This window comes from Pseudorasbora parva, chromosome 11, assembly GCF_024679245.1.
Source record: "Pseudorasbora parva isolate DD20220531a chromosome 11, ASM2467924v1, whole genome shotgun sequence".
NCBI classification, from domain to species: Eukaryota; Metazoa; Chordata; class Actinopteri; order Cypriniformes; family Gobionidae; genus Pseudorasbora; species Pseudorasbora parva.
In genome coordinates this window covers 38,956,541-38,976,364 of record NC_090182.1, presented here as the reverse complement: position 1 = coordinate 38,976,364, position 19,824 = coordinate 38,956,541, and the positions used below count along the sequence as shown (strand labels likewise).

Sequence of the window (19,824 nt, the reverse complement as noted above, 5' to 3'; positions counted from 1 at the left end):
ATTCTGTCTTCATTTACCCTAAAAGTTGTCCCAAACATTAAGAATTCCTTTGGTCTGCTGAACACAAAAGAAGATATTTTGAAGAATGTTGGTAGGGAAACAATACTATGGAAGTTAATAGGGTCCATCACAAACATTCTCCAAAATATCTTCTTTTGTGTTCAGTAGAACAAAGAAATTCATACAAGTTTGGAACAACTTGAGGGTGAGTAGATGATGACAGCAATTTTCCTTTTTGGGTGAAAAATGATTTTCTCTTTAATACTATTATTTAGCAATGAATCATCAAATTGATCAAAAGATCCGGTAAATACATTTATAATGTTCAAAAGATTTCTATTTCAAATTAACACGGTTCTTTTGAACTTTATATTCATCAACATATTTTAAAATAATAGAAAACAAATAGAAAACACGTTGTTTTAAATTAAAATTAAAATGATACATTTTATATTATTACTGTTTTACTGTATTTTTGATCAAACAAATGCAGCCTTGGGGCACAAAAAATCTTACATTTTTTATTAAATGTTTTTTTATTTTTATTTTTTTTAATCTGAACTGTCTTTAAATAATAAAATAATCAAGACTTAAAGCCAGCCAGAGCATTTAAACACCTCTGAGAAATTCATTCGGGCCTAGTCTCAGCTATTCTCAGAGGATCTGCTTCTTTCAAACAGTGGGTGAAATGTTGAATCCTTTCTTAATGGACTGGTAACTTTCATTGCTGAGCTGCTCTCATGTCTGGCTCAATGACAAAGTGCCTAGAATCCGGAATGTCTACGGGTAATACGCTAACCGCATTAAAAAGGCTACGCTAAGTAGCATTTAATCAATGCCAAGACACAGACATGTTGTTGTGGGCATCTGGTGACTAATTGAACATCATGTACACATTTGTAAGGTATTTTGTAGCTCACATTGTTTTGGTCTCCTTTTTATTCTGTCTTTCAGTGACATTGACGATGTTCCCTGCAGCCTGGATTGGGCTGGTGGCAAAATGTCAACAGAGAAAATCTCAGACTCTGTCTTGAGGCTTAGACTTGCTAATTTTATACCAAAGTCCAGTGAATTGCCATCACTAATACTCATTAAAGAAAGAGGACAGGAAAGAGAATATACTTATACACTCCCTCTGAGCACACATATGCCATTTTCCACAAACAGGGTGCAAAATAAAACCTGAAAGTCCCCATGAAATACAAACGGACAAATCTTAAAGGTGGCATGAACATACTGTTTTTATACTGTGGTCAACTTATGTCGTTCACATAGTTTTTACCAAAAACATCCAAAAACATCATAACTAATAAGTAAGGCTATTTTCTACACTGGTTTGGAGGTTCTCTCCTGAACGCTGGGTTCTGATGGGTGTGACACACTGGAGACTTGGAAGTAAACGCCCAGGACCAGGATTGGATAAGATTTCCAATGAGCTTCAGCTCCCCTGTCAGTTCACGTGAGGGATTGTTTTGAAAGCAGCAACCGGAATGATTCTCTCACAGAGCTCGCAAAACATCTTTACCAAACAAAAACACAATGATTTATCTCTCATCCACCCACGATTGATTGGAATAAAAAAAATTATTACTTGGCCCGGCCGATTGGTGGAAATAACCATGAACCGCACACACGCACGCGCGCACCCTTTAAATATCAAGTCAAGAGAGTGAACAACACACATCAAGAAACGAATGTGATTTCTCTATTTAAGATTCACCAGCCTGCTGACAGGTTTGAGCTTTGGTAGCCCGTTTTAAAAACCCTATACTAGCCTCGGGACGTTGGGCTTTGTGAGCCCTGGTCCATACATGTTCGAGTCTGATCACACAATGACAACACCACATTGAAATTGAAAACGTACACATAATCAAAACGATCTGTAACAATGCACTACTATCACAAATAAAAACGCATTTTACTCACATAAGTGTGCTGCACCATTCCTGTCAAATTCAATATAGAAGGCACAGCATTGTGTTTTAATCTCAATATGTCTGCAAATCCAGCTCAACTGGTCTCGTTAACAAATCGTGAAGCTCCGCTTAGGGCGGGCCTACAGAAGCAGTTTCTGCATTCTATGACATCAATAGTCGACATATTTTGATATGTCAAAATATGTTTTCTGGGCCTGGTGTCAATAAAAGCTTTATAGCCGCGTTTCCACCGCAGGAACTTTACCCAGGAACCAGGAACTTTGGGTGGTACTCGGTGTGTTTAGACCGCAGGAACCAGGGTCTAAATGAAGTACAGGTAAATATTTCCCCCTCCAAGCGGCCCTTCTCGCGAGGTAGTACTTTTTCAAAGTTCAGGAACTTTCGAGGGCGGGACTTGGGCGCTGAACATGCTGATTGGTTTAGCATTTTATTTCAACTGGCATTTTTAAAAGTCTTTTGCGAGGTTCGTTCTGCGTTCAGTAAATATCAGTCTTGCTCTCTGTCTGATGGCGCACGTTCGTCTCAGCGATCTCACGTTTAATGTCTGTAATAGCTGATAATAATATACATTGTCATTTTAAATCTAGCTTTACAAGCTTTCTGAATATGTTAGTGCTCTTTTCTGTCATTGTTACCTCTTTAGTAAACCTATACATAACCAGCAAAAGCACCACAGCTTGAATCTCTTCCATACTTGTTACATTTTTTTACAGTCTATTTTTCACCATGTAAACGACCTGACCGATTATTATGTGTGTCTTTACATGACGTGACAGCGCGCACCGCGCTCATGTTGACAAGAGAGGAAAGTTTTTCTGAGGGGTAAACGTTTTATTTCGTAAGTTATGAAGATAATGTTGGAATAATGACACAGCGTATATTGCCCCAGTTTTTACTTTAACTGTGCCTGACAGAGGAATCATTTTTTTTCTGAGATGATTATTACACTTTACAGCAAATAAATAGCTATAAATAATACTGTATTAGTCCTGGTGGCCGTTAAGAGTTGCTATGGCTATAGTTAACACATTTCAGCTGTTGGAGAGAACAGCGTTGACATTTTTGATGCGGCAGACAAACTGCATGTGACAAAATGATTGCGATTGAAAGTCATCACATGCAAACACCAGATCGGTTTAGATAACGTCTCATGTTAACAGTCCACTAAATCTTTCAATCGGAATGACAAAAAAAGTGTGCTTGTAAACGTGGATATAGTATCGCGCAAAAATGATTACTGTCCGTCACTGGCTTGGTGGAGCAGTCGTCCGCAGTCCTACATCAACGGACTAATTTGCCTAATCTTCTCGGAACTTTAGATTGCGGTGGAAACGCAGACAGTTGCAGGTCTGGGGGGAGAAAAGATCCTGTAAAAAAAAGTTCCTGGTACAAATTGTTCCGGGTAATTTTTGTGGAAATAGGGCTTTTGACTAACAAGGAACTTTTCAGCTCTGAAACTTACAGGATATTCTTATATTACGGTGAACTTTTATATACAAAATACAAAAGTTGATTTCTCAGTTTATCACCCCTTTAATTTTTAATGGAATATTGCAGCATTTATTATAAATGATTTATCCGTGCACATGATATACGTCACTGTTATGTGTTCAGATATGGTGCACTGTTGCTTTTTTTTTGCTTTCAATTTCTCCACTATCACCGCTCAGCTACTGTCTGGTAATGCTGACAGTCATCATTACGGCGCTGACACCTGAATGGGAAAGAAAAGACAATTCCAGCAGCTTCTGTTTAACGACGACTTTAATAGTCTTTAGTCTTTTTTTGTTTTGTTTTTTTATACTTCAAATTAACTGTTTTTTTTCTCTCTATATCTTTTTCCATGGAGTTTGGAATTTGGAATACTTTATAAACAAAGATTTTTTTGTGTTTTTTTTTCCAATTTTCTAACAAATTACTTTTAAAGACCTCTCAGGGTAGGACAGGTCTATTGTACATAGCCTACTAATTGCTGTACTAACGTGACATGGTGATGGGAAAAATATGAGATGGGAGGAACCATTTTTTGATGTTCTCAGAAGGAACTCAAATGTTTTGTGAAGAACACAAAGATTCTCGGGGGGACACAGAGCATTGACATAAATGTTTTCCACCCATCTCATATTTTCTTCATCACCATGTCCCTTGAGGGGCTCTGTGCTACAGAATTATACATCTTGTGTTTTAAAAAATGATGTTGTATACTTGGACAGAGAAACTACAGTGCTTCATTTCCAGGTGGACAAAGAAAACAGCTCAGCGTTCTAAGGTAATTTAAGATGATTGACATCACAGAGTTTACCATTATTTTGGTACTAATGTGAGGATGGTATCTTACCGGTAAAAAGACAGAATGCTGCCAATCTGATAAGTTTACAGTAATTTATTGTTTAATGTGTGAAAGACAGGGTTGCCAACTCTCATGCATTTGGCATGAGACACATGCTTTTATGCGCGGTCTCACGGTCTCACTCTGCCCAAGTAAATCTCACGCCAAATTGGCTTTTGTCTCAGTCTCAGCTTTCAAATGTAATAGTTTTAATACAAAATTCCAACAATAAATACTGTTTTGGTGCACTTAACCGGGCATAACAGGAAAGGGGCTAATAATTTTTTTTTTATTTATTTATGGATAGCGTCAGTTTAGAGAATTTGGCCGCAGATTGCTTTGTAAACGAGGCACAGTGTAATGAAGAGTTCACAAAGAAACTTTTGTTGACAGATGAAACATTGCAGACCGTAATTAAACGATTTCATTATGCTTTGTCTTTAAATTATGGTTTTATATGGATAATGTTTTCAAAACAATCAGGTGCAATAGTTAGTGGGTGTTGACACTGTTTCCTATACAATGATGTTAGCCAATCATAACATTGGCCATTACCCTGACACGCCTTAAAGAGGGGTCTCAAACTCAATTTACCCGGGGGCCGCTGGAGGTAGACTCTGGGTCAGGCTGGGCCACATCAAGTATTCCACAGAAAAACAAAAGCACAACTAATCCAATCTTTTCAATCTTTATTATCAACAGTTCTTCAACATGAATGTTTCTTCTGAACATGAACTGTTCTTCTGAATTTGAACATTCCTTTCTTAACATGAATGGTTCATATTGGCTTCTCTTGCCAACTCATTTTTTTTGTAATATAGCCTATAGAAATTAAATCATTATGTAATACTGAAATAATAAATGTTTTTATTTTAATTTTAAATAATAGACTAATTCAAAGCAAGGCCATAACCAGGTCAAACAGATCAGTGAATGAAATTCTAGTTCTAATTCTATTTGGGAAATAATCTATTTGGGACTATTTGCAAACAATATTAACATTAATAAGCGTCAAATATATTATTAGTGCCGAGATTCTTCGCATGAGTGAATAAAAACGTAGGCTACATCTGCTCGCTGCTAATATTTGAGTTCCTCAGTGGTCTAATAGTAGACTTTTAGTAAATCGTCTCAAATGTTCCGAGTTCTAATCTACTCTCATATAGTTTTCTTCTTCATTAAAATATTCATCAATGATTGTATATTAAAAGCATGGACACGTTGCATTTTGTGTGCATTTGTGTGTGTGCATTTAGTTTTGTGATTTCACTGGAGATTAGTCTCTCTCCGGAAAGGCATAACGCGATAGATTGACGTGTGTGTGTGTGTGTGTGTGTGTATGTGTGTGTGTAGACCTATGGTGTAGACTGCACCAGTCAAAAGAGAATGTAAACCTCTCCTACTTTTATTTGATTGGCCATCTGAGTGCTGTTAGGCCACATTCGTTTCAACTGTCTGATCAGCCTCTGTTCCTGTCAACCACGCGGTGTCAACCAATTATACTGCATGAGGGAGGGCCAAGCTAACGCTCTCTCTCTCTCTCTCTCTCTCTCTCTCTCTCTCTCTCTCAGAAGTATATATATATATATATATAAAAAAATAATAATAAAAAAAACCAATATATATTTTTTATATATATATATATATATATATATATATATATATATATATATATATATATATATATATATATATATATATATATATATATATATATATATATATATATACACATGTGTGCAAAAAACTTTATAAACTTTATAAGTGAACCTCAAAGAACATATTCAAATAATAAAGAAATCCATGTCACGGCCCCTTTAAATCTATAAACACAACAGGCCTACATTCATATATGAATAAATCGTAATAGTCTTTGAATACCTGTAAAGATTTCACTTTCCCATGAATGCTGTCCTGGGACGCCCCCAGACCCTCACGAGTCTCTGATGAGGGTGAATCAGAAACAAAGACACTATCATGTGACATGGCTTTGTTTCCCAAGCTGATCTTGGATCTATGAATGAAAGATAGTAATGGTTAAATCTCATTGTTAATGTTTAAAACTCTACTGTATTGCATGTGATGAAAATAGAAGGTAATACAAATAACAGCAAAACAGTCCAGTAATAAGATCATTCCCTCACCCCCGGTCATTGTCGCTGATAGTTGGCTCTGAGGTGTTGACATCATCACTCGACTGACTGGCCTTCAAGCCAATCTCACCCGATTGAGCAGGACTTTCCTTTCTCTTTTTCTTCACAAAAAAATTCTTGAATGTCTGGAATTTGGACTTCTTTTTCCCTGGAGTGAAAACAAAACAGAAACGTATTTATTAAATGAGTGGCACTAAAGGAATCTCATAGGAGAATCTTGGATTTTGAGAGGCTTGCATACAGTGAACAGCGAACATATGCTGTCAATTAATCAAAGTCCACTTATCTAAACAAAATAAGCTCAGCTGGCAGACAATCGTGTTTACTGGCCCTCAAGTATTGGAAATTATATATACAGCATGTTCAAACAATCACATTGTAATTTATGACTGAAATACCACTTATATAACGGAGTCAAGAATGTAAAGTGGGGAGTCCTACTGACCGTGGTAAAGTACATCTGACAGCAGATTGTTTCTCATTTGTTGGCTGTGGTTATGCTACCTTAAAAGGTTCAATGCATCCATTAAAATGTGTTTATATGATGCCTATTTAACAAACTGTCATTGTAAACCTCTTAATATTCCTTTTTGGGTGCTTGCATGACACTAACTAACACATTTAGCCAATAAAGCCCTAAATGTATTGTTGCAATTACTGTAAAATTGATCCACTGTGACTTTTATTTGAATAACTTGTTTGTTAATAGGTCCAGTGAGGTTTAATGTTGAATAATTTTACTCAACAATACACAAATGAGCTTCAGTAGTTAGAAATCACATGATTTAACACTAAATGTTTGAGTTATTCAATGAGTTCAGCAGTTCAGATGAATACAAAATATTTTTGTTTTCGATATATATTTATACGCTGCTCATCATTCACAATAACAAATCAATGCATTTAATAAAAAATACCGGAGCACTGTGCAGCCTATGGTTGTAAGAACCACAGATATCTCTGGTAGGTTTCTCTGATGATCAACATGAATTGGTTTTATAATTTTATTATTTAACATATGCAGAATGATCTAATATTAATGTAAATAATAATAATTTACATTAATATTTCAAGCACTTTCAAGCCATTTTTACATGGAAGGTGAAATTTCCTTAACCACCAGCAATGTGCAGCATCAACCTGGATGAAGCGATGGCAGCCATACTGCGCCAGAACGCTCACCACACACATCAGCTGGAGAGGAGATATAGGCTTCATCACTCTATATATATATATATATATATATATATATATATATATATATATATATATATATATATATATATATATATATATATATATATATATATTGTCTGTCCAACATGAACATGTCCCTTACATGACAACGAGATGCGTTTAGCCACTTGGCCATGGTTTAAATTCACCTGTTTTAGACAGCTAGCTCTAGTCTCGCGCTGAAGTCCTGTGGGAACGCCGTTGTAGCAGGAAAAAGTCAAATAGTCCAGTTGGGAGGAGCGTCGTGTGTATCAAGAGGCTCTGCTCACTGGCTCGTCGGTTCTGAGTATTGAACGTGTCCGAAAGAAACGGTTTTCGATTCTGTCCTACTGATCCAAAAACCGCTGCACGTTCAGTTACACACGCGTTCTCAGTATCAGCGGCTCGTGAGTTCATCAGTTCCCTCAGCAAAACATGTCTCAGTTCACTGTTAGTGAACGGTTAGAGCTACAACATATAATTCAAGACATTCGTTTATTTCTATTCCGAGGGACTGTCACTCATGTCAGAAAGTGAGCTAGAAACATGTCAGAAAATGAGCAGAAACATCTCTAGAGTGATGATCCAATCGGGCTCACAAGTGAAGAAGAAATGGTTCGCATTTGTGCCTTTCCGAATTGTGGCAACAGAATGTGAAAATTTGCAGCAAACTCTTTGACAAAGATGACTAACTTACAGACACAACACAGCCCGGTCGGTTGAAGAATAATACCATTGCAAACCACTGTGGAGGTAATGCAAACTTTATTTATCCTTCCCTTTGGGCACACACGGCTTGAGGGAAGATGTGCAGTAATGAAATAATCATGCTTTACACACACGATGCTCTTCCCAACTGGATTATTGGCCTTTTTTTCCGGCTACAACTGCATTCCCACGGGACTTCAGCGCGAGATACAGCTAGTATCTGTCTGTTAAGAGGCACAAATACACTCTTTACTTTTATGCCCCCAAAGCTTCCGTTTTAGCTGAGTGGGGGCTCTGGGCATTAACTATAATAGGTCCGTGTTGCAAGGACCAATCCGTTTTTGGGGTTTTTTTTCTATAGACTGTACTCACAAAGGTATAACGATCAAGATAAACTTAAAAATTCCCTGGAGTTTTCATTTAAAAAACAAACAAAAAAAAAACACTGAAAGGTCAGTCTCATTCAAGTTAAAAAGCCAGTGCTTTTTAAAGAAGTAGAGCTATGTGAACAATACTGGGATGGCAACCTTTATTAGGGAGTCATTCTTTCTACTGAGAACAAGGGATTTTTAGTGCTGGCTTGCCTTATGTAGTGGGGTGATTTTAAAAAATAACTCTAGACAACCCTTATTTGACTCATTTAAACATGCCAGATCTATCATATCAGCCACTGACTCCAGTCACAGATTCAAATAGAATTTGGCTAAGACAACATGATAGTCTTAAACACATAGCATACAAAATAGAGTATATAGGGGTAAAATAGTCTGATAAATTTTATGTTTATTTCCACCACATATCTTTTCTCTTTATTCAATTGCCTTCTCTATGTAGGATGCATACGATTTGGCCAACATAAGCTATTTTAGACATTGCTGCCTGTTGTTCAGGCTGGTCATGCGAATTTTCTGTTCTGACCAACAGGTGAGCTGCTTGGTTTGAAAGTGACTTCTGTGTGAGCTGTGCTTTATACATCCCTATAAACAATGGACGCTTTTTTGGCAGTACAATTTTGTTTAAATTGGTTAAGTGTCGCATTCACTCAACTCAACTCAACATCAACCCAACCACAACTCACCCTATTCCTCAATTAAACCTCAACTCATCCTCAACCTCAACTCAACACAATCTCTTTTGTGTGTGTGTGTGTGTGTGTGTGTGTGTGTGTGTGTGTGTGTGTGTGTGTGTGTGTGTGTGTGTGTGTGTGTGTGTGTGTGTGTTTGTATTGGTATTGCTGTATTAGTTTTAGATGTTTTTGGACCATGTGTGTCCTGAATAAAAGTTTTGATTGATGGATTGATCAACACACCCTAACCTCAACATCACCTCACCCTATTCTCAATTCACCCTCAACTCAACCCAACCTCACCATATCCTTAACTCAACCTCACCACACCTCACCCTTTCCTTAACTCAACCTCAATCTCAACCTCAGCTCACCCTCAACCTCAACTCAACACAATCTCAACACACCCTGACCTCAACATCACCTCACCATATCCTTAACTCAACCTCACCACACCTCACCACACCTCACCCTATCCTCAACTCAACCTCAACCCAATCTCAACTTATCTTTCCCCGAAACAAGAACGAGACAGGATGTCAACATCACCTCAACCCAATCTCAACTTACCCTCAACTCAACATCACCTCAACTCAACCTCATCTCACTCTCAACTGACCCACAACACAACCTCACCCTATTCTCAAAACACTCTAAACTCATCCTCACCTCACCCTATCATCAACTCAACCTCACCCTATCCTCACCTCACCCTATCCTCAACTCAACCTCACCTCACCGTATCCTCAACTCACCCTCACCCCATCCTCAACTCAACCTCACCCTATTCTCAACTCAACCTAACCCTATCCTCAACTCAACCTCAACTTAACCTCACCTAACCCTATCCTCAACTCAACCTCACCAGATCCTCAACTCACCCTCAACTTAACCTCACCTTATCCTCAACTCAACTCAACCTCAACTTAACCTCACCCTATCCTCAACTCACCCTCAACTTAACCTCACCTAACCCTATCCTCAACTTAACCTCACCCTATCCTCAACTTAACCTCACCCTATCCTCAACTCACCTTCAACTTAACCTCACCCGATCCTCAACTCAACCTGAGAGATCTCTTTCTCTGTACATTGTTTACTGCCTTTAGACGGGGCACAGCTGGACACTGTAGAGCTGAATCATGTGACATTCCCCGAAACAAGAGAGAGAGAGAGAGAGAGAGAGAGAGGATGTTATACATAATTTCAAAATCAACTCAACCGCACCACACCACCCCTCACCCTATCCTCAACTCATCCTCACCACACCCTACCCCTAACTCACCCTCAGCTCAACTTCACCTCATCCTACCCCCAACTCACCCTCAGCTCAACCTCACCTCACCCTTCCCCCAACTCACCCTGAGCTCAACCTCACCTCACCCTTCCCTGAACTCACCCTCAGCTCAACCTCACCTCACCCTATTCCCAACTCACCCTCAGCTCAACCTCACCTCACCCTTCCCCCAACTCACCCTGAGCTCAATCTCACCTCACCCTTCCCTGAACTCACCCTCAGCTCAACCTCACCTCACCCTATTCCCAACTCACCCTCAACTCAACTCACCCTTAATTCACCCTCAACTCACCCTCAATTCACCCTCAACTCACCCTCAATTCACCCTCAACTCACCCTCAACTCACCCTCAACTCACCCTCAACTCACCCTCAACTCTAAACTTTCTAGATAACAAAATCATGGCTTTGGTGACTGGACTTAGTGCTCTCTATTTAGTCTTTGAGGACTCTTCAGTGGTATTCAGGATATCTTCAGTGTATACTTTGTGTATTGGTGTTCCCTTGCTGTCTGACATCCTCTCTCTCTCTCTTTCTCTCTCTCTCTCTCGTTCCAGGTAAAGTCATATGATTCAGCTCTACAGTGTCCAGCTGCGGCCCGTCTAAAGGCAGTAAACAACGCACAGAAAAAGAGATCTCACAGTCTCTTATAAACCACTCAATGGTCTGTTATTTGATTACACAGTAAGAGATGCTAAATATTGCCTTCTAAGAACAGAGCCTCGGTATGTTTAAATGTGGCAACATTAAACACAGTGCATGAGGGGGACAGGAGCATTGTTTGCACCGTGGCTTTATTTCAGGGGTTTACAATACTGTTTATGCTAGTATACCACAGCAAACAACTTTATCTTCGTCAAAATAAATGAACATCTAATAATACTCCAATTAGTGTCAAATTCAAAATGAGCTTTTAATATACTAGATCTGCATTTTTCAGAGGATCGGCACTGCATCTATTTGGCTAGGCTCAATCAAGAATGACATGTATTTTGGAACGAATCTCCTAAGTGAACCATACAGTCCTGTTCACTACAATGACTCATATTTTCCATTCAAGTCTCTCCCTTGTAGCGGAGAGACGTGATTGTTTTTTCTACCTTCAAAGATTGACTACAGCATAAGTATACAGCCTTAAAGTGTAGAATTTCAAGGAGGATATTACTGGTTAGAATAGATGAACCTATTGAGCATATATGAACATATTAAACATATCTAAGACTCAGTACATTTGTGAAAGTGAAAAACACAAAAACGGTTGACCACCATTAAAAGCACAATAATGTAATCTACAGGAATTGTAACTAAATGAATGAAACAAACAAATCTGAATGAGCTTTTTTCTGTGAATTGATTCAGGTAAATTGAATCATTTGCGAGAATCAATGTTCTAACAGTTTGCATATAACTTTGGATGAGCTATTAAAACATACTCATAAAGTAATATAATAACTACAAGTTGAATTAATGTAGCCTACATCAAGAATTATTGAATGAAACAAAGAATTAATCTAAATTATATATTTTTGGTGAACGGATTCAGGAAATTTGAGTCTATATTAGAAATATAGCCTCTATTAATATAGCCTACAGCAGGGCTATTCAAATCTTACCCTGGAGGGCCAATGCACTGCAGACTTTAGCTCCAACCCTGATCAAACACACCCACCTGTGATTTTCTAATGATCCTAAAGACATTGATTAGCATGTTCAGGTGTGTTTGATCAGGGTTGGAGCTAAACTCTGAACCGCATTGGCCCTCCAGGGTAAGATTTGAATAGCCCTGGCCTACAGGAAGTCCTAAATATGAATGAGTTTTATCTGTGAGCTGATTTGAATCTGAATGAACTTTTTTGGTGCATGATTCAGAAGTGTATAGTAAAAATCTATCCTCTATTAATATAGTATAATTGACAGTGGGGGCGGTTCTGTGGTGGGCAAGTAATGTAACAGGTAGTGTGGCTTGGGAGTGGCCTCAGCAAGTGCATTCTGGGAATTGGTGTCTTTCATCCACATGAGCCAAAAATACATTTTCTTGCTTTTTTCAGTCTAGAAGGCACCAACTTCTAAAACAATTTCACATTTCTACTACATAAATGACCCAATTTAAATACACATTCATCTTCCCAGCGATAAAGTACCCCTTTAATGTAGCCTAGAGTAAGGGTTATTGAATGAATCAAAGAATTCGCTTTTTTGGTGAATTGATTCAAAATATGTTAGTAGGTAGGAAAAATCTAACCTCCATTTTTGGATCAGCAATTATAAAAATATTTTTTAAAGTGAGAATACAATAATTGAGCAAATTACACAAGAATTGAACAAATAATTGCATGACTGATTTTTTTTTTTGTAGACAGATTCAAAAGAAGACGATTTAGATGTCACCAAAAGTACAAATAAGACTATAAAATACTTTCACTCACGTCAAGTGTAAGGTAATGGCCAGAAGTGCAATTGATGTGATCCTGACCATGGATCAATTATCAGTATCCTGTGATAAATCTGTACAAGATTAACACCTCCTGTACACACTACAGGCATTGACTAACTCTTGAACTTAATGGATTTAGAGAGACCCACAATCCGATAGAGGAGATTAGGGTTGCTTTGCAAGCACCATATTTTGCAAGGAAATGGCTAATCCACATCACCACATAGGCCCACTGCAGGATCTGAGCAGTCTGGGCTTCTTCCTTCCCACACTAAACTGGAGAGAAAGGTCAAATGTCGGACAGCGGAAAGCATGCTCGTATGGGAGAGACAAATGTTGGCTTTGTCTGTGTGCTACATGACTTCCTGTCAGTGAGGACTAGCATCTTGTATCCCTTAATTTAGTAGAGTGTCCTAATTCTTCATCTATGATCTCTACTTGGGGAAAAATGCATGACATTCTTGTTGTTCACATGGATGATAAAACACTAAACTTGAACATTACCTGAACACTCTTCTGCTGCTTCCGATGGTTCAGTACCGTGTGCAACATCTGGAGATCCCGAGGCCATGATGTCACAATCGCTGTTGAGAAAAAAAGGTTTGTAAGATAAATGATTATTGGACACTACTACTGAGGGTGCAGTTAAATGTGAGGTATGTGACCTAGAATGGAGCCAGAATTCTAAATCGCATAACTTCTGGGTTGTTTCAACCCATTTTCGATTTTAAACTGTTGGGTTTAAAAATGTATTAAAAAAAAATGTAACCAACTGTTGGGTTTGTCCATATTGGTGCCTAAACATGGGTTGAAACAACCCAGAATTTACACACATGAGGAGAGTTCAATTTTTTTTTAAATAAATTTAATATAATTAAATTTAATAAATTAAAACTATTTGTTAAATTCCATGATGTTCCAAAACAATGTGAACTTTTTTCTTTTGTCAGAGTTTCATGCGAAGGCAAAACATTTTCTGTGCCGACCAATAGAAAGCTGCTCGGTTTATAAGTGACTTCTGTGTGAGTTGTGCTTTATACGCTGCAAAGCTATAGATAATTGACTTATTTTTGCCCATAAAATTTAGCTTAAATTTTGCAAATGTTACTGCACCTTAACCCTAGCCTGACGTGGTCATACTCAATTCTAGTCAGAATATGAGTCTGAAACCGCTCCATTGGGCTGTGATTATGGGCCGTGTTTCATCCGAACCAGGAAAGACATCAATTGGATAGACCTACAACCAATCAGAGCAACAAAGCGACGCATAACATTAGTTGTCAAATGTCAACAGAACTCAACTGCAAGGTATTGCCAAGTATGCGTTTTTTTGGCAGGTTGTTTTCCATGTCCGCAGGTTGAGACGACCTCAATTATGTGATATATAGAACCAGGAATGCAAATTTTAGCAGACAAGCTTGCCAAAATAACACACATTTTACCCCCCCAAACGGCTTTTTTTTCTCCAGAGAACCCCCTGAGAAGCTATTGTTTTGGACTATGAGTTGGTGGGTTTGGTTGTAAAAAATTGGCAACCCTGTCTGCACATGGGCTGGAATAAACAATCTTTGCCAGTAATGTAAAAAAAAGAATTTAAGGATACACAGAGCACTTACCAACATGATCATCATTTCAGAGAGAAAAAGTGAAGGTGAATGCATATACAAACAAGCTCTCCGTTTAGGATTTGAACAAATTCAAGCACCTTTGATGACGTGGATGATTACGTTACTGTTTATCATCTGTCCGTCATCGTTTAAAGCCCGCCCTGACAATTTCCTTGGTCCGAACAGTTTCTGTTCAGGCATAATTACTCCTCTATGGATCAAGTCCAGACCGAACTGCCCGAGCTCAAATGTTGTGGGCGGGGCTGAGTTCGGCTGGCTTCCAGGCTACCTCAAGGCTACTGCTTGCTTTCAATTTGACATGTTTGAATTAACTATTGAGCTGAAAAAATATCTTTGTGAGGGAAACAATCCAAAATAAAGTAAAACAAAAAAAGTTGATGACATTAAATTATCAAAACGTGAAACATATTTATTATGCTTTTAACAACATTAGTCCCAACAAATTTTTCTTATTTTGCTAAATTTATTTTATTGGATTGGAATGCAAAAAAATATTTGGGTAAACTATTACTTTAATTAAAAATTTTAAGCACCTTGGGTGCAGCAAAGAAGTCTTTAGGTTCACACTTTTAAGGTTCTTGACTTGTCTTGGATTTGTGAAGTATAAAAATGATAAGGTAAAATGAAGAGTTCTCCTGTGGCAGAACACTTGGTTCTGAAAAGTGGATTCTGAAATCGACTGCTACTTCAGTATACCTGTATAAATCATATTCAATTTATAATCAAATATTATCCTCCTATATTATAATAATGATTTTATTATTTAATCAATACAACCACTGATTGTTTCTTCATATATGTTTTCTAAAGTGTGTATTTGGTCTCTGAGGAGTGACTGAGGGTCTGGCCTAGGGATGTGTGATGTGCCACTAAAAACTTGATAGCAGAACTTGTTGTCGTGTGTTTGGATTTTGGAGGTATCACACACCCCTAACATGCCAGGAGTGCAGTAACAGTGCTTGCTCACTTAGCCCAGCTTCCAGATATGAAATATGGATTTGTCTTTCATTTTATTTCCCTTTACTGAAACACTAAAGAATCAAGATGAATATGTACTACTGTCTGTAACTTTCACTGAGAGAAAGCACATGTTATCAGTAAGTTTTAGGAAACTTTCTGGTTAGAACCAAAACTCATACAACTCCAACCTTGTAGAGACTGTGTATCTGTGTATGTGCGCAACATTCTGTGTTACAGAACAGGGCCCCACTTTATATTAGGTGACCTTAAGTACTATGTACTTACATCAAGAAATAAGTACAATGTACTTACTGTGTTCAAATTGTATTGCAAAACACCTTTGCTGATATTGAGGTGGGATACGGGTCGAGTTAGGGACAGGTGTGGTGGTGTGGGTCAGTTTAAGTTGTAAGGGAAGTGCCAACTGTGTAATGACAAATGTAACTACAGAAATTAATTACAGACGTAATTACATGCAGGTATTTTTTAAAATGTAAGTACAATGTAAAAACATGTATGTACACAATAAGTGCAATGTATCAAATTATTAATTCAAATGTTACTACATAGTAGTTAAGGCCACCTAATATAAAGTGGGTCCCAGATCAGTATTGGAGGTGGATTACGGACATCCTACATGATGGGTGGACTTATTGTTCTGGACAAGCGGACAAGAAGTGGACACGTGCATCTGATTAACTGACAATGTGTGAAAATATACTATAACTGTCCATTTTCTCTGAGCCAATCAGAATCCTCCACCTTGCAGTAATGATGTGGATAGACCTTGAAAACAATACAACTGTTGGGACAGTAGTATGTACGATAGACGGGTAGAGAGGGAGCACAGCCTAAAAACTCCTTGTGTACAAACTCCTCAGTTAGAGCATTGCAGATGGATCAAGGCTGGGTCTTCCAATATGACAATGACCGAAAGCACACAACAAGGAAAACCAAGGAGTGGCTCGGTAAGAAGCATATCAAGGTTCTGGTATGGCCTATCCAGTCTCCAGACCTAAACCCAATAGGGAATCTTTAGAGTGAGCTCAAACTCCGTGTTTCTCAGCGACAGGCCAGAAACCTGGCTGATCTAGAGAAGATCTGTGTAGAAAAGAGTGGGCCAAAATCCCTCCTGCAGTGTGTCCAAACCTGGTGAAAAACTACAGGAAACGTTTGACCTCTGTAATTGCAAACAAAGGCTTCTGTACCAAATATTAGCATTGATTTTCTCAGTTGTTTAAATACTTATTTGCAGCTGTATTATACAAATAGTTAAAAAAATCATACATTGTGATTTCTGGATTCTTTTTAAAGATTATGTCTCTTACAGTGGACATGCACATACAATGACAATTTCAGACCCCTCCGTGATTTCTAAGTGGGAGAACTTGCAAAATAGCAGGGTGTTCAAATACTTATTTTCCTCACTGTATACACATTACAATAGGGTTTTAATGCCGACTTTAAAGGCCCAATAAGTATGATTTTTGGATTAAAATATCCAAACTAGAAGAATGTTATTTCTGTCAGGTCTATTAAGTCAAGAACAAAATAAAAATGAATTTTTGAATAAATTGCAATTCAAGTTGATAATTCTGAATTGAATGTTTTGGCGGTATGGCTCTGTTCGGGGAGTCCTCTGACCTTTCATGAGCACCATGAAATAGCAGAGAGTCAGAGGACAGCAGCAGCATTAGGGAATGCTTGCACAGTTTAGGGCTGTGAGAGCTGAACTATTCCCCCTATGAACAGAGCAGCAACGATGACAAAGTAAAATGCCACGTTATACACAACATGGAGGAGCTGGGGAGGTGGTGGGCAGCAAAGAGCTAGCAACGGCAGTTTAGGAGTGAACTGAATCTGTTTGAAGATGCGCGCTGTTTATATCATAGCCATTAGTAGTGAGGGGAGTTTGAACAGCTGATGCACTGATGCAAAACAGCTGATGCCTCTCAGTGGAGCAGAAACAGCTGATGAGACCTAATAGCGTTAGCAGCGTCTTGACTACCTAGCCTGCCAGAACTGATGCTTACGCTCACTATATTTTGTTGACTTGTGGACTTACATTATCCAAATATTTCTAAGAATGTTTAAATCCAGAGGAATAAGCAACCTTTAACTTAGCTAATAGTGAATTACCACATGCAACTGAGCACTATTACTTACTAATTAATTAATCAATCAGAGTTTCATGTTAGTTAATAGTAGTTACTACTGCTAATAATAGGTTACTCATTTGTTCTTTAGTTATCCATTAATGATGAAACAGCATTCTAAAAGGTTTTTAAATTTAGTTAAATTATTTTTTTATTTATTCAAATGCAAAAATATTTTTTTGATGTAATACATTCAAATGACATCTGATAACTTTTAAGTATTTTAAGTAATTCATCTTTAAAGAAAATGGAGACTGCTTAGGTCTGTCTATTTTTTGCCTATATTGTCCTTTATAAGAGTACTACACCCATGGCAGAGGGTTTGTTACACCCAAGGACGCACAGCAGGCATTGGTGATAAGACTTTTTTAATGCTGACTCATTTAGATTACAACACTGGAGCCGAGTCACTCCACTGGATCCACCCTATCTGCAGTACCAGACTTGCTGATACTAGCAGCCCAAAACAGATCCCAGACCAGCTGAATCTTTAGTGTTTGTCCTGATGAGTGACTACAGCCTAATCCTGGATCAGACTCTCCTCTGGAACACCTCCAGCTCTCAAGGAGGAAACTCTCAAACAGTATCTATGACAGACGGCTGCAGCTCCAGGCAGGAGGAACGAACAAACGGGATGTGGAGGCAATTTGCAGTCTAGTTTGACATGCATCCGTTTGACAAGGACTATTCCAGTTTAATAAGGGCAGGATATATGATTGATTGACTGGTTCACTTCTCTTTTGATGGCAAGCAACTATTGAGACATATTGCAATGACCTACAGTGGGGCAAAATGTATTTAGTCAGCCACCAATTGTGCAAGTATCCCACTTAAAAAAGATGACAGAGGCCTGTTTTTTTCATCATATGTACACTTCAACTATGAGACAGAATGAGAGAAAAAATCCAGAAAATCACATTTTTTTTAAAAGATTTATTTGCAAATTATGGCGGACAATAAGTATTTGGTCTATAACAAAACTTAATCTTAATACTTTGTTATATACCCTTTGTTGGCAATGACAGAGGACAAACGTTTTCTGTAAGTCGCCACAAGGTTTTTACACACTTTTGCTGGTAGTTTGGCCCATTCTTCCATGCAGATCTCCTCTAGCGCGTTTAGGTCGCTGAGCAACACGGATTTTCAACTCCCTCCAAAGAATTTCTATGGGGTTGAGATTTGGAGACTGGCTAGGCCAGTCCAGGTCCTTAAAATTTTTCTTACGAAGCCAGTCCTTCATTGCCCAGGCATTGTGTTTGGGATCTTTGTCATGCTGAAAGACCCAGCCACATTTCATCTGCAATGCCCTTACTGATGGAAGGAGGTCTTTACTCAAAATCTAACGATACATGGCCCCATTCATTCTTTCCTTTACACGGATCAGTCGTCCTGGTCCCTTTGCAGAAAAACAGCCTCAAAGCATGATGTTTTCACCCCATGCTTCATAGTAGATATGGTGCAACTCAGCATTCTTTTTCCTCGAAACACAACAAGTTGAGTTTTTACCAGAAAGTTCTATTTTGGTTTCATCTGACCATATGACATTCTCACCTATCATCTTCTGGATCATCCAAATGCTCTCTAGAAACCTTTAGAAGGGCCCAGACATATACTGGCTTAAGCAGGGGGACACGTCTGGCACAGTCCTAGGCGGCGTAGTGTGTTACTGATGATAGCCTTTGCTACTCTGGTCCCAGCTCTCTGCAGGTCATTCACTAGGTCCCCCGTGTGGTTCTGGAATTTTTGCTCACCATTCTTGTGACAATTTTGACCCCACGGGGTGAGCTCCTGCATGGAGCCCCAGATCGAGGGAGATTATCAGTGGTCTTGTATGCCTTCCATTTTCTAATAATTGCTCCCACAGTTGATTTCTTCACACCAAGCTGCTTACCTATTCTAGATTCAGTCTTCCTAGCCTGGGGTAGGTCTACAATTTTTTTTT

At 38.4% G+C, this 19,824-nt stretch overlaps 1 protein-coding gene across 7 annotated transcripts in view; it reads right to left on the bottom strand.

Moving 5' to 3' along the window:
• Positions 1-19,824, bottom strand: part of zgc:66433 (uncharacterized protein LOC321250 homolog) — a 67,018-nt gene that overhangs the window by 24,021 nt on the left and 23,173 nt on the right. For 5 of the 7 annotated variants that reach the window (XM_067457890.1, XM_067457892.1, XM_067457889.1 and 2 more), the window contains 3 exons: positions 13,643-13,722; positions 6,411-6,567; positions 6,148-6,280 (listed from right to left, as the gene is read on the bottom strand). In XM_067457890.1, coding sequence (XP_067313991.1) covers positions 6,148-6,280; positions 6,411-6,567; positions 13,643-13,722 — 370 coding nt within the window. Of the gene's footprint in view, positions 1-6,147; positions 6,281-6,410; positions 6,568-13,642; positions 13,723-14,251; positions 14,332-19,824 lie in introns of those variants that run through there. The other 2 variants (XM_067457888.1, XM_067457894.1) reach the window with 1 other exon arrangement.